The sequence below is a fragment of the Ursus americanus genome, chromosome 6 (assembly GCF_024610735.1).
Source record: "Ursus americanus isolate L20-20 chromosome 6, mUrsAme1.1.p, whole genome shotgun sequence".
Taxonomy (NCBI): Eukaryota; Metazoa; Chordata; class Mammalia; order Carnivora; family Ursidae; genus Ursus; species Ursus americanus.
The window spans coordinates 28,027,834-28,043,460 of NC_142132.1; the positions used below are offsets into that span (position 1 = coordinate 28,027,834).

Consider the following 15,627-nt stretch of genomic DNA (forward strand, 5'->3'; position numbering starts at 1 on the left):
TATTATTCTCAATGGGGAAAAGCTGGAAGCCTTTCCCTTAAGATCAGGAACTCGACAAGGATGCCCACTCTCGCCACTATTATTCAACATAGTACTAGAAGTCCTTGCAACAGCAATCAGACGACAAAAAGGGATCAAAGGTATTCAAATTGGCAAAGAAGAAGTCAAAATGTCTCTCTTTGCAGATGACATGATACTCTATATGGAAAACCCAAAAGAAGCCACTCCCAAACTATTAGAAGTTATAGAGCAATTCAGTAACGTGGCGGGATACAAAATAAATGCTCAGAAATCAGTTGCATTTCTATACACGAATAACGAGACTGAAGAAAGAGAAATTAGGGAATCCATCCCATTTACAATAGCACCAAAAACCATACGTTACCTTGGAATTAACTTAACCAGAGACGTAAAGGACCTATATTCTAGAAACTATAAATCACTCTTAAAAGACATTGAGGAAGACATAAAAAGATGGAAAGATATTCCATGCTCATGGATCGGAAGAATTAACATAGTTAAAATGTCCATGCTACCCAGAGCAATCTACACTTTCAATGCTATCCCGATCAAAATACCAAGGACATTTTTCAAAGAACTGGAACAAACAGTCCTTAAATTTGTATGGAAACAGAAAAGGCCCCGAATCTCCAAGGAACTGTTGAAAAGGAAAAACAAAGCTGGGGGCATCACAATGCCGGATTTCGAGCTGTACTACAAAGCTGTGATCACAAAGACAGCATGGTACTGGCACAAAAACAGACACATAGACCAATGGAACAGAATAGAGAGCCCAGAAATGGACCCTCGGCTCTTTGGGCAACTAATATTTGATAAAGCAGGAAAAAACATCCAGTGGGAAAAAGACAGTCTCTTCAATAAATGGTGCTGGGAAAATTGGACAGCTACATGCAAGAGAATGAAACTTGACCACTATCTCACACCATACACAAAAATAAACTCCAAATGGATGAAAGACCTCGATGTGAGACAGGAATCCATCAAAATTCTAGAGGAGAACATAGGCAACAACCTCTACGACATCGGCCAAAGCAAACTTTTTCATGACACATCCCCAAAGGCAAGAGAAACAAAAGATAAAATGAATTTATGGGACTTCATCAAGATTAAAAGTTTCTGCACATCCAAGGAAACAGTCAGAAAAACTAAGAGGCAGCCCACGGAATGGGAGAATATATTTGCAAATGACACTACAGATAAAGGACTGGTATCCAAGATCTACAAAGAACTTCTCAAACTCAATACACGAGAAACAAATAAACAAATCAAAAAATGGGCAGAAGATATGAACAGACACTTTTCCAATGAAGACATAAAAATGGCTAACAGACACATGAAAAAATGTTCAAAATCATTAGCCATCAAGGAAATTCAAATCAAAACCACACTGAGATACCACCTTACGCCAGTTAGAATGGCAAAAATAGACAAGGCAAGAAACAACAATTGTTGGAGAGGATGTGGAGAAAGGGGATCCCTCCTACATTGTTGGTGGGAATGCAAGTTGGTACAGCCACTCTGGAAAACAGTGTGGAGGTCCCTTAAAAAGTTAAAAATTGAGCTACCCTATGACCCAGCCATTGCACTACTGGGTATTTACCCCAAAGATACAGACGTAGTGAAGAGAAGGGCCATATGCACCCCAATGTTCATAGCAGCAATGTCCACAATAGCTAAATTGTGGAAGGAGCCGAGATGCCCTTCAACAGATGACTGGATTAAGAAGTTGTGGTCCATATATACAATGGAATATTACTCAGCTATCAGAAAGAACGAGTTCTCAACATTTGCTACAACATGGACAGCACTGGAGGAGATAATGCTAAGTGAAATAAGTCAAGCAGAGAAAGACAACTATCATATGATTTCTCTCATCTATGGAACATAAGAACTAGGATGATCGGTAGGGGAAGAAAGGGATAAAGAAAGGGGGGGTAATCAGAAGGGGGAATGAAACATGAGAGACTATGGACTATGAGAAACAAACTGAGGACTTCAGAGGGGAGGGGGGTGGGGGAATGGGATAGACCGGTGATGGGTAGTAAGGAGGGCACGTATTGCATGGTGCACTGGGTGTTATACACAACTAATGAATCATCGAGCCTTACATCGGAAATCGGGGATGTACTGTATGGTGACTAACATAATATAATAAAAAATCATTTAAAAAAAAAAAAAAAAAAAAAAAAAGGAAAGCCTGGTCTTCACTAACACCGGCTCTCGTGACTTGTTCTAGCTGCCCTATCTGTGCTCTCGGGAGCATTGTGAGAACCAAAGGAGGCAACGCAATCAAAGTGCTTAGCACCGGCCTTATGAATACTCGAGAAACATTAGCTTTGGGTTTTTTTTTTTTGTTTTTAATGTTCAGGTTGAGTCATCCCTTCCAGGCATAGCATTCCTACGTCCTGCAAGGGATCCAGGGGAAGTGCCTTCTTAGAGAATAGCTCTAATAACCTGCAGGATGACCTCTGTCCCACCAGTGAGGAAAGTTGTTGGGTCCTCTGGGAGGTTTTCAGACACCAACCAGGTGTCCAACAATTCAATTCTGACTCGGACTTCCTGGAATTAGCACAAACCCCACGGTTTATGGGCTCGGTCCCATGAGACTGACCCAACTTCAGATGCCAGGTGTAAGTCCTGGGCCACCCATACGTCTGACCAAGTAGCTATAAGGCCCCTTCCTCGTGAACAATAACTGGCTAGAACGGCTCATCAGATCTCCAGAACACACTTACGTTTGTCGGCTTGTTGTGAAAGGGTACAACTCAAGGAGAGTCAAATGGAAGAAACGTACAGGGCAACGTACGGGGGTGTGAGGTGCGCCTGTGGGCCATCCCTGCTCTCCCCAGCTGTGCCATCCTCTCAGCACCTTTGTGCCGTCACCAATCCAGAAGCCCTCTGAATCTCATTGTTCACAAATTTTTATAATCCTGTCTTCAGCCCGTCTCCCTCCCCAGAGATCTGTAGGTGGGGCTGCAAGTTCTAATCTGTCTATTACCTGGGCTTTCTCTCCAACAGCCCTGTCCCGAGGCTATGGAGGGGCCACACCCTAAGTCACTTTTTAGGCTTGGGAACAAAAACCACTCCTAATATTACTCAGGAAATTCCAAAGGTTGGGGGTCTGTGCCAGGAACCAGGGACAAAGACCAAATACACGTCTTTTTATATCACAGGTCTCGAAGTGCCTTTTATCACAGTCAATCATCCTAAGAGGCTCGATGTCAGAGCCACAGAGTACACTGAAATTAGCCAGTTCCGGAGAAGCCGTGACCTCAAGCTGGGAGCTTTCATGGGTCCCTTCCGGGGAGACCGCTCCGACACTGTAACTCTCCACAGCCTAGGAGGCAGGTGAGTAAGGGAATTTGCTTCAGGACGGCAGCGGTCTTAGGAGATGTGTCTCACCACCCCCACGCCAATGTCTTCTTTGCTTTAAGTCATTTCTCACCTTGCCTTTCAGTAGGCCATTGGGCCCCAAGACCTTATTGAAAATATGTTTTCCCACATGAGCATCCACAGCCGACAGGGGGTCATCCAGGACATAGATGTCCGAGTTCTGATAGGTAGCTCTGGCCAGGCTAATCCTCTGCTTCTGACCCCCGCTGAGATTTATACCCTGAAGAAGAAGAAAATTTCTATTAAGCACTCCTCTATAGTTCTGCCTTTTCAGGGACTATTAAGGAGGGGGAAGGAAGAGATTTGCCTCAATAAGGTAGCAAGGACTTTAAAATCTTTCAAGTTCCTCTATATCAATAACTTTGATTCAGATAAATTCCTTCAGGCCCAATTAAATGTATGCCCAAATTACCGTTTTCTATTATATGATTTACTTATGATTTTTATTTCCTGCCCTGTGGGAATATAGAGCTAGACCAGAGCAGATTTTCTCTATTTTACTCAGAGATGTAACTCCAGCACTTAAAGTGAGAGTGTGGCACATAGTAGGTCCTCAGTAAATGCATGTTGAATTAATGAACAAAATCATTCTAGAGCTGTATCTTCATTAGTCTGCTAATATCTGAAGATCCTTGTCCCCCAAAGACTGCTCTATTCATTGTTAGTAATAGGGAGGAAGGTTGAAAACTCCCTAAATATGTAACCAGTTATGCTGTGACCACATAATGGATACAGTAGAGTCATTAAAAATCTATTTTTCAGAAAGGCATTTAAATAACCTGAGAAAATCTTTCACACTTAATTTCTTAGTGTGTGAAGAGATTATTGGAACCTTTCTCTGAGCCTCACTCATACCCACAGGTGGAGTCAGGACACCTAAGCTCTGGTCCTGCCGCCCTGCCCCTCCCCCTGTGAGGTCGGCCTTGGGCCCAGACACTGGCTAGTTAGCCTCTCAGATCCTCAACAGCTTTCTTTTAGATGACACAATTCCAATATTTGCTTCCAACTACAAAATTTTAAATTTCAAATATTGTGTAAACTCATGGTTTCTGGTATGTGTTCCAACCCGACTACCCAGACTGGCCAGCTCTTCTACTCCCATCCTCTTCACTGTCCTCACTTCTTTGTCTTCACTATCTCTTCACCCTTTCAAGGTCCCTTGGGGTTCCAAGTACCTTCTCTCCAATCTCGGCCAGGTCTCCTCCAGGCAGCACTTCCAAGTCTTGGAGGAGGGCACAGGCCTCCAGAATCTGCTGGTATCTCTTTTCATCAAACTCAGATCCAAAAAGGATGTTGTTCTTTATGGTGCCGTTCTGGATCCAGGATTGCTGTGGGACGTAGGCTACGGTGCCCTAAATGGGAAGGATCAGAGCACGTGACAGGTGTACCTCCAGAAAGGCAGGGTTGAAGGAGGGGATGGCAGGATGGGAAGGAAAAATCAGAACTTAGATCTGAAAAAATGAATGTATTTACTGCACCAAACAAGGAGAAAGCTTTGATGTCCTATTCATCATTTAATACCCCCCCTTTTTTGTTTTCACTATCACTTTCTAGCCATGATCCTAAAAACTGGGGGATGAATGCATAAGCTGCTTCTAGAACAAGGTTTTAGTCAGACCCCAGTGAGTTTCCTAAGACCAACAGAGGGCTAACACTGACAGGGGAGAGGATCTAGATGACATTTTAGGAAGAACCAAGAGATTTGAATTAGGGTGCAGGCTGATGCATGAAGCAGATCATGTCCAAAGAGAGATGGAGCCTGACAAAGGCCTGTGTTTGAGAATGAGCTCACTTACGAGTTAGCAAGAAAAAGGTCCTTAATACACCTGAAACTAACGTCACATGGTATGTGAACTATACTCAAAAAGTTTTTTGAGAAAGCTTCCTAAAAGGAGTTAGGAGACATGGCGCACCTGGGTGGCTCAGTTGGTTAAGCAACTGACTCTTGATTTCAGCTCAGGTCTTGATCTCAGGGTCCTGGAAGCAAGCCCCCCCCCACCCCATGCACTCTCTCTCTAAAATAAATATTTTTTAAAAAGGAGTTAGGAAACAGATTTTCATCTGCAGAGTCTGTTCTGCTATACTACAGGTTTATTTAACGTAAATTAGCTCACAAGTGACTGGTAAATCAGAGAATAATGTCAGGATAATGTGCAAGAAGCGTTAGTTCTTAATTTTCTAAGCATGTCAGAGTCAAGCAATCAGGGGCAAGCTTTCTCATAATGAAAAGAAATGCTTAGCAATATACAAAGATCTTAAGGAAAAGAGCTAAAAAAAAATCTATGACATTTTTCTTTTTTTGGATGCAAGTAGTGTCTGGTTAAATGATTCCAAGTACTTATAATTTCCCCTAAATTCAACTCTCCAGGGAAGCAGACAGTGCTAATGAAGATACTATGAAAAGATTTCTTCTCTGTTAAAAAACAAAAACAAAACAACAACAACAAAAAAAAACTGATGGCGAGGTCCATACCCTATATTGAATTTCTGTGTTGGAAGCAAGTGCCCTCAAAGACCAAGCTCTCAGAGGAGGAGGAAGTTGGTCCGGGACCAACTGTGGCGCTGAGTGTAATTTACAGTGTTGCTCTTTTAATTATTATTGTTATTGGTTTTGTTGGTACCCTGGTTACAAAGTTATGTAAGTTTTTTTTTTTAAGATTTTATTTATTTATGAGAGAGACAGAGAGAGAGAGAGCACGCACGAGCAGAGGGAGGAGCAGACTCCCCACTGAGCAGGGAGCCTGACTCGGGGCTTGATCCTGGGACCCGGGGATCATGACCTGAGCTGAAGGCAGATGCTTAACCGACTGAGCCACCCAGGCACCCCAAAAGTTATGTAAGTTTTTAATGATGCTTTTAGAAACATAGACAAAGCAGAATTGCCTATGCTTTGAAGGAAGAGAGATCTCTGTAAGTTTTCAAACTGAAGTATACATAGGGGAATCACCTGCAGATTTTTCAACTACGCCAGAGCCCGAGTCTACGTGTGGAGTGGGGAAAGAGCCTGCAGTGCACAAGTCTCCCAGGCATCTCTAAGACGGCACCTGCAGCAGAGCAACGTGCGGAGCAGATTCTCCTCCGTGCGCTCTCCCAAACAAGAATCAGCGCTAAGTGGCCCACATTTGAATGTCAGAACTCTTCTCCTTGGCATCCTCTCTCACCTTGATGGTTACGTGCCCGTGGACGTTTTCCATTTCTCCCAGCATGGCTGACATCAAGGAGGACTTCCCAGAGCCCACAGCACCCACCACAGCCACCAACTGGCCTGGCGTAATGTCCAGGTTCACACTGAAAAAGAGAAGAGTATTTGAAGGAGATGAGGGGAGTTATTCAAGAGTAAATCGGGCCACTTCTCAGATTATCCATGGGAAGTCTGATATTAGGAAACTTTTCCTCAAGATTGGAAAATTTGTCTTGGATATTGAGGACTCTGAAGTGTTTCTTTAATATCTTTTTTAGGCTCTAAAGGGCTAGAGAGTGAACCCTAACTTACCCAACTATATAAGCTGTTTGTACCATTGTAGCTTTCAACAGGAAAAATTCTCTCAGCACCAACATGGCACCATTGACCAAGACCCGAATGGGAGCCTGGAGACCTGAGTTCAAGTCTCGACTCTGCTATTGCTAAGCTGTATGATCTTGGAAAGCCACTTCCCGTGGACTCTCTTTCATGAACTAATGGGGTTGGAATAGATCCGTGTTTCCCAAACTTGGCCATTCAATGAGAATAGCCATTCAGTGGGACACTTGCTGAATGCACAGATTCCCTGCCCTGGATCTGGCTGTGTCTGGCTGGGGAGCGGCACGCACTGGGCTAGACTCCTAGAAACTCTGTGCCCACCCTATGTTTAAGTCCCTAGAATATTTGGAACATCAGGAACTTCTTCACAATCTTTCTGAACCCGCCCATTGCTAGTCTAAAAGAAGTTCGGCTCAAACTGGGTGCTCTGTCCAGTCTTCTGTCTGCAAAGGGAGGCTTTCAGGTTGGGAGGGTTCAGAGGAGGGGCTTCTGGCCTGATGCCTCCTGGGACAGGCTCCAGAATCCATATCAAAGGCTGTAGGAATAAGAGAGAAGTGTGACAAGTCCTAGGTGTAACAGGGAGAAGATAAGGCATGCTGGGTTGGGAAGAAAGATCTGGGCTGCGCCAGCTTCCTGTGGTATTGTGTGTGCTATGTCCAGTGGAGCTGGGTATATGCTGTGTTTCTCATGCTGCATATACTGTGTTTTCTCCTATCCAGACATCCCTATGATAAAGTTAAATTTATAAATTAGGCCCAGTAGGAGATTAACAATAACTAATAAGATAGAACAGTTGTAACAATATACTGTAATAAAAGGTACGTGAATGTGGTCTTACTCTCTTATGGTACTGTACTCACCCTTCTTCTGATGTAAGAGGAGGCAATGCCTACGTGAAGAGCTGAAGGGAGGTGAATAATGGAGGCACTGTGACCTAGCTTTAGGCTACTATTGACCTTCTGACTGTTGGTCAGAAGGAGGATCACCCCCTTCCAGACCAAGGTGGACCGCAGGTAACCGAAACCGCTGAGAGCAAAACTGTGAATAAGGGAACTCCTGGGCGAGCAGCAGCATGGCAAGAAAGGGTTGACTTAGGGCAAAGGTGGTGGGACGTGGAAATGGGTTATTTAGATGTCAAACTCCAGATCTCAAGTTTAATCTTAAAGGCAGCTCCCATTGTTCATTTTGGGGAAAGAAGCCATATTCTTGATTACTATTCTTGAATGAATGAATACACGGAAATGGATTTCAGATTCTTGTGTGTATTCTTTACCCTCCCCAGAGCCCTAGGCTCCTCGCCGATGCTGCACTCCCTCCATCCGCAGTCTGGAGCACAAGTGCTTCTCGGGCTCTTAGCTGGAGGCGCACGGTCCCACAGGAAGACAGTGGGGGGGGTGGGCAGAGGCAGTTACGGGGAAAGAGGCTCAGAAGTTTTGCTCTCAGCTCATCCCTCCAGGGGTTTAGCCTGCGCTGATCCCTAACTGAACACGGGCACATAGCCCATTTCCCATGCGTCCTATTACGTGGACTTTTCCAACAGGACTGGCAAGGAGAATCCTGAAGAAGAGCAGGATGGAAAGGAGGCAACTCACTCTCGGATTGTGGCTTCCGAGTCCTGGTCCCAGGTAAAGGAGGCCTCCGAAAACTGCACAGCTTTGTCTGTGGAGAAGAAGGCCCTCTCTTTTAGTCAGATGGAGGTCCCCATGTGTCTGTCTGCCCCTTCTCAGCTCTCACATGTCCTTCCTCGCTTCCTTCAGCGGCTCCTGAGTTCAGCTCTGCCAGGTGCTGGCTCCTCGGTTAACAGGAGGCAAAGGAAAGCTCCCGGGATGAGAGCGAAAGTGGCCGCCAACAAGGGCCTTTTTGCTTGGATTTCCAACCCGGTTAGGAACCCAGATTCCTGACTTGCAGACACTCTGGGTACATTCTCAGGCCCTCTGTTGCCTAGTGTCCTGGTAAAAGTTCCACCTCCAGATAGAAATCTGGCCACTCCCTGGACTCCAGACACACAGCTTGCTCTGGCCTGTGGCTGCCCCCAGTCCTTAGAGCTTCAGAACCTCCGTACGTTCTGCACTCCAGCCTACCTTCCCCAAGTCACAGGCTTGGCTCCATCCTGACTTTTGCTTTCTAGATCTTTTGCAGGACTTCCTGCTTATCCCCAGAGTAGCTGGCCCAGCTTTGTTTAGCAATCTGGCTAAGCATGCTGTTCTAAATGAAAACATAAGTAAAAACAGTAAGCTTATTATGCAAATGAAGGTTCAAGGTAAACCCCGCCTAGCTGTCCCTGTCAACCCGTTTGTTGCTGCTAAGCCCGCTATGTCAAGGTGCCAGCGCCTGCGCCGTGGAGCAGCTTGGGGAGCAACTTCAGAATTTGTTACCAGAATTGCAGTCATGTCGAATGGCGGATGTGTCCAAGTCATCCCCTCCCAAGTACTGTTCTAGCCGGTCTCTGGAAACACTGGCCTAGAGAGGGACACACAGGATCTGAATAGAATATCCAATGGCAAGCACAAGCAGGGAGAGGATTTTGACTTTGTCATCAGCCCTGGATGTGGAAGCAGAGTCACCTTGCCAGGCGTCTCGCAGATGGTTCGCCGTGTGCCATGCCTGGAACTTCTGGACACCCACCAAAAACTCTGCCACTCCCCACCCTCGGGAGACAGAGGGTGATTAAGGTGTTCTGCTTCAGCCCTTTAGAAAACTCGGGGGCCAACTTTACTGCCATCTCTCCAATCTTTGGACCCAGTTCCACAAACTGTCTTCTGCCTTCTTCTAAGCACCCCAGCGACCTTACAAATGTCCACATAGGCCAGGTTTAAACTGCAGCTGACTTAAACGTTGGCAGAACACCTATGGTCTCTTGAAACATGAGAACTTGGGAGGATGCCCAGGAACTTTTACAAGGACATTTCTCACTTGTTGCCTCCCTATTCCCAGGGAACCTGTCATGAGACAGTTTCTCATTGCCACCTGGGTTCTCGTGAAGTGGTAGACTCTCTGCCTTGCCCCCCTCCTCTGAGGGCAGCTGCCGCGTGGGTCAGTGTCTCAGACACGGGGGGAGCGCCCCACGGCCCGTGGTGCGTGGTCAGCTGGCCCATTTCATGTCAGGGTCAAACCGCGAGACAGAGAATGCAGGGAGCGGGCACCGCTGCTGATCTTGCTTTCGTGCTCCATGTAAGAAACAATCTGAATCTAAAGAGCCTGCTGTTTCTTTATCAACCCAATCAGCCTTTCTTAACACCCTCCAGCATGCGGAAGTCTAAACTCGTCATTCTTACCTCCCACGTGGCCTGAAGCCAGCCAGCCCTGGGGTCCATGCACATCACCGTACTCCATCTAGTCTGCCACCTGCCCTGTGCATACGCTCCTGGGGTCTGGTACCTGGTCCAGCTCACTGACTGTGCTCACTCTTCAGGACCCTGACACTCCCACTGGCCCATTCGAGGCCTCCTGAACTCCAAACTCAGTTTCCGACAGCTTGGGGCTCAAGAACTACATCTGGTTTGACCACCGCATGGCTTCATGCAGAGAAAACCTTTTCCTTCCCTTCGTGCCCTATTTCCCTGAGGCTGTATAATACCCCAAAGCCTTGGGGAAATGTGGGGGAAACTGGGCTGGGAAAGGGCTTAGGAATGTTCCATGTATCAGGGCTCATCCTCATCCTCTCACTGAATGCTTTCACAACCGTTGTCTCCCTGTGCGGTAGAGGAGATTGGTAGGGTTATCCCCATTTCAGATCAAACTTGGTCTCCAGAGAACAAGCAAATCTGATTGAAAGTTCACCCGCAGAAGCTAGAAGAGAGCTATGATAGGCCATTCTGGAATGTAAGGCTTTTGAGCAGAGGTAAGCGGTTGGCGGGGAGAGATCTTACCCACCTGGAGGACGGTGGAGATCACCATGGGAAACATGCTGAGGGGAAAGCGCAGCATGTTGAAGAGGGTGATGGACGTGAAGGCCTTTTCTGCATCCAGAATATTATTGCTGTCCACCAGAGTGTAGACTGAAAATGTGATCACAGACACCTGGAAAAGCAAGGCCATGAGGAATTCATTCTTAAACGGCTTCAAGTTGCCTTATGCTAAGTCTCGGGAACACGGTATCAGAGTTGAGGGAGCCTTAGTGACGATTATCTCAACCTTCTTGTGTTACAGATGAGAAAGCTGAGCCCAGAGAAGAGGAAATATCTTGCCTGGGGTCACAGGGTCAATTAATAGTATTGCTGGGACCACAGTTTGGGTCTCCCGGCTCCTACTTTGGTGTTCCCTCCCGCTCTAGACCCACACAGCTTCCACAAGACAAGACGCTCTCCTCTGCAAACCGTTCCTGGATACCACATTCATGTGGACCGTCCTGGAAACTTGCTCTGGGCTGCCAGACCGCCAAACTGTACACCACGGTGAAACTAGAGCTGGAGGCATGAGGCAGGAATAGCAGTTTGGGGAAGCTGAGGAGGGGGCAGAGCTCCCTGGATTTCAGGGTTAGGCCTACAGGCCCTGGGGGTGTCTCTCTAGAACAGACCTTCCTCTTCGGGAAGCTGACCCCACCCACGGATTCCTGTTACTCACCAGGACGGGAGTTAAGTGTAAGAGAAACACCATTACAGACTGCATCCGTGCAAAGGCCAGCAGGTTCTTGAGCTCTTTCTTCCGAAGTTCATGAACTTGGTTTTTGAATGAAGGTTCCCAGGCAAAATATTTCAGGATCTAAGAGGATAGAAAACAGCACAGCTCACGTTGTTGCCCCAAAAGGACACCAGGTAGGTCTCACCCACCCAGATTTTAGGATATGTTTTCCAAAATGGGGGACGGAGGTTAGAAATCCAGATTAGAAAGTAGGATTATAGAAAGGTGGGTTGCATTCGTTGACAACCTACTATGTACAAAAACGGTTTATATACCTTAATTAATCCTTATAACAACCTTAGTGTGATCAGTTGTCCCAGTTTGCCTGAATCTAAGGGGTTGCTCAGGACATGGGGTTTTCAGAGCACTAAGCCCAGAAAGTTCTGGGCAAACCAGGGAGAGTCCCAGTTTTATTAGAATTATTGTACCAATTTTAGTGACAAGGAAACAGGCTGAAGAAACTAATTAACTTGCCCAAAGTTCCCAAGCTAGCAAGTGTTAGAGCCAAAACTCAAAGCCAGGGCTATCTTTTCATTTTACTACATTTAGCCGAGAGGCATATCAGAGCTCTCTGTAGAGAAATCTCAGGGAGTTAAAAGAGGCCTCCGAAGAAACAACACATGTGGCGATGAGCACTGGTGTTATACGCCACTACTGAATCATTGAACACTACATCAACAACTAATGATGTACTGTATGTTGGCTAACTGAACATAATAAAAAAGAGGCCTCCGAAGAAACAACAAATGTTGGAGAGGATGTGGAGAAAGGGGATCCCTCTTACACTGTTGGTGGGAATGCAAGTTGGTACAGCCACTTTGGAAAACAGTGTGGAGGACCCCTTAAAAAGTTAAAAATAGGGCTACCCTATGACCCAGCAATTGCACTACTGGGTATTTACCCCAAAGATACAGACATAATGAAGAGAAGGGCCATATGCACCCCAATGTTCATAGCAGCTTTGTCCACAATAGCTAAATTGTGGAAGGAGCCGAGATGTCCTTCAACAGATGACTGCATTAAGAAGATGTGGTCCATATATACAATGGAATATCACTCAGCTATCAGAAAGAACGAGTTCTCAACATTTGCAGCAACATGGACGGGACTGGAGGAGATTATGCTAAGTGAAATAAGTCAAGGAGAGAAAGACAATTATCATATGGTTTCACTCATTTATGGAACATAAGAAATAGCAGGAAGATCGGTAGGAGAAGGAAGGGAAGAATGAAGGGGGGTAAACAGAAGGGGGAATGAACCACGAGAGACTGTGGACTCTGGGAAACAAACTGAGGGCTTCAGAGGGGAGGGGGGTGGGGGATTGGGATAGGCTGGTGATGGGTATTAAGGAGGGCACATATTGCATGGTGCACTGGGTGTTATATGCAAATAATGAATCATGGAACACTACATCAAAAACTAAGGATATACTGTATGGTGACTAACATAATAAAAAATTATTACAAAAAAAAAAAAGAGTCCTCTGTTTCATTTTCAAAAAGTTTAGGGTAATGCTTAAATCCTTGAATTCCAAACAATACAAATATTAAAAAATAACTTCTTGGTGACCTTTGCAGGAGGAAATGCATTATTTTGAAAGCTGACCAATAGAGAGAAAGAAATAAGCATTTATCCTGCCTGTCCTGTACAAATTTCATTTTAGGGTAACCAAGTAGTTGACTAAAGGTACTACTCCATCATAGAATTCCAGCTAATCAATGCCAAAGGAATGACAGAATTAAACTTTCACTCTTTTGCAACTCCTAATGAAATAATGGATCGAGGCCATGATCGTCAATGGATGCAAGAACTTTTATGACCATTTTCGATGTTGGCTACATATTAGAATCACTGGCGGACCTTTAGAAATATATATACGGCTAGGCTTCAACCCCAGAGAGTCTAATTTACGTGGTTTGAATTAGGGCCCAAGCCTCAGTGGATTTTACAAACTTCCCAGGGGGTCAAAATGTGCCGCCAGGGCCACAGAGGTCTGCTCTAGGTGAGATAATGGTGAGAAACCTAGTAAGGGGTGAATCAGGCTGACTACACCCAGACCCCCTGCACAGTACCACCTGAAAATAGGCTTCCTCCCTACTCCCACCAAACAAAAATGAACCAAAAAACCTATCTAATCAAGCCTCTAGATCTGATTACTAATTTATAAGAAATACAGGAACTAAGACAACCTGGTTTCTCCAATATGACCAAAAAAGATTTAAAAAAAGGGAAAGAGTTTATTGTAGATTAAAAGTACTATCATCTAAATGTCACATGTGGACATTTTTTGGATCCGTATTCCAACTAATTTACAGCAAACAAAGGACATATGAGGTAATTGGGAAAATTTAATGGTACCAAAAAATGACTGATTTTTGTTTTTAGGTGTGATAATGGTATTGTGGTTATGTTAAAAAATAAAGTCTTTTAGAAACACATACAAAGCGTTTATGAATGAAATGACAAGATATCTGGGATCTGCTTTAAATATCATTTAGCAGAGCATGAAGAGGGTACAAAGTTGAAACTAGTGAGATGTGCTGATAACTGCTAGACGTGGGTGAGAAGCCCATGGGGTCTCATCAGATCATTCTCTCTACTTTTGTGTGCATTTGACAATTTCTACAGCAAAACATAAAAACAAAGCAAATCACCGAAGGTAAATAAACAGAAATCAAGGTTCAAAAGAGGGCCGGAAACAGGAGGAGAAGCCGGAGACCTGGAGACTTGTGGGCAGTCAGGGGTCCGGTGATACACCTCAGGCCCACAAGGGGGCGTCCACCACCCCCACCAGGCCCGCTTGAGGCTTCGAACCCACCAACACGGCCATTTCACGCGGAGGGCCGCCCCCCTCAGCTTCTCACCTTGATCCCACTGAGAATTTCATTCATGATCTTTAACCGTTTGTCTTTATTCTTCATATTTTTTACCTGCCAGGAAAAGTAAGACAAAAAACACTGCCTTGTGAGAGGGTCCCGATTTGGCACGAATGCTAGGCGGCATTTGTGGAGGTCACTTGGTAAGAACTTGAGGTGCCTCGTGACGGGATGCATCTCCCCGCCACCCTTTTGCCCACTGCTCCTGCCACACCCGTCTTCGTTCTGATCCTTAACTGTGCGAAGTTCATTTCCACACCCACAGGCTTTGCCTGGCTTGCCCTCTCCCCAGGGCGTTCTCCCCGAGGCCGACTCCTTCACAGTCAGGCTCCTGCTCTTCAGAGTTGGACTCAAAGGAACCCTCCTCACCAGGCTGCCCTGACCCTGTAATCGAAAACCACCACCCGCTCACTTGCTAGCCCAGCACCCTGTCTCATTCTCTTCATAGTACTTATCATGACCTGATAGTTTTCTGGTTTATTTCTGTCGATGGCCTGACTCTCCACCCCAAAGAGAATGTAAGCTCCGCCGGAGCAAGAGCTTTGTCTAACATGCACCGTGTTCCCAGAATAGTACGTACGATAAATCTTTTAAAAAGAATTATTTGTAACTAAAGGAATGCAAAGTGAATGAATGACTATATCACGTACACCACGGAGTCCTCCCACCCAACCTATGATTTCTGGCAGGTCAAAGGACTGTGCACGGGGAGCCCTGCCCCCTGGTAGTAGTAGGGCTGACTGCCAGGAGTTAGGCTTACAGCTTGGGTCACTCGTGCTTCTGCTCTGCATGATTGGTTTGTCCTGCTTGATGGGGGAAACAGGGCCAATCATCAGGACTCTAAGAACAGCCCTGGGGGTACATGTGTGGCTCCACTGGTGGAACGTGCAACTCTTGATCTCAGGGTTGTGGGTTCGAGCCCTATGTTGGGTGTAGACATTACTTTTTTTTTTTTTTTTTAAGGATGCCCGGCAAGCAGGGTAGAAGAGTGACGTGCAGGGCCCCTGGGCAGATCTCTCCTCTCTAATCAGGCTCTGCCCTCTCAGATGAATTAAGATGGAGTATATAAACCTTAAGAGTGGCCAAAAGATGAAAAGGGAAGATAGAGAAAGCCACGTTCATGTGGGATGGTGGAACTCTTCTATCAGCTTTGCCTGCCCAAACGTTCAACAGTTAGAGTAAGCCAAAGACTTTAGA

At 45.7% G+C, this 15,627-nt stretch overlaps 1 protein-coding gene across 2 annotated transcripts in view; it reads right to left on the bottom strand.

Moving 5' to 3' along the window:
* The window catches only part of ABCC2 (ATP binding cassette subfamily C member 2), a 70,808-nt gene that overhangs the window by 22,583 nt on the left and 32,598 nt on the right, over positions 1-15,627 (bottom strand). For both annotated transcript variants that reach the window (XM_087862808.1, XM_045784365.2), the window contains 8 exons: positions 14,419-14,484; positions 11,498-11,635; positions 10,808-10,954; positions 9,310-9,394; positions 8,527-8,593; positions 6,576-6,702; positions 4,590-4,766; positions 3,467-3,634 (listed from right to left, as the gene is read on the bottom strand). In XM_087862808.1, the coding sequence (XP_087718934.1) occupies positions 3,467-3,634; positions 4,590-4,766; positions 6,576-6,702; positions 8,527-8,593; positions 9,310-9,394; positions 10,808-10,954; positions 11,498-11,635; positions 14,419-14,484 (975 nt within the window). The remainder of the gene's footprint in view (positions 1-3,466; positions 3,635-4,589; positions 4,767-6,575; positions 6,703-8,526; positions 8,594-9,309; positions 9,395-10,807; positions 10,955-11,497; positions 11,636-14,418; positions 14,485-15,627) is intronic.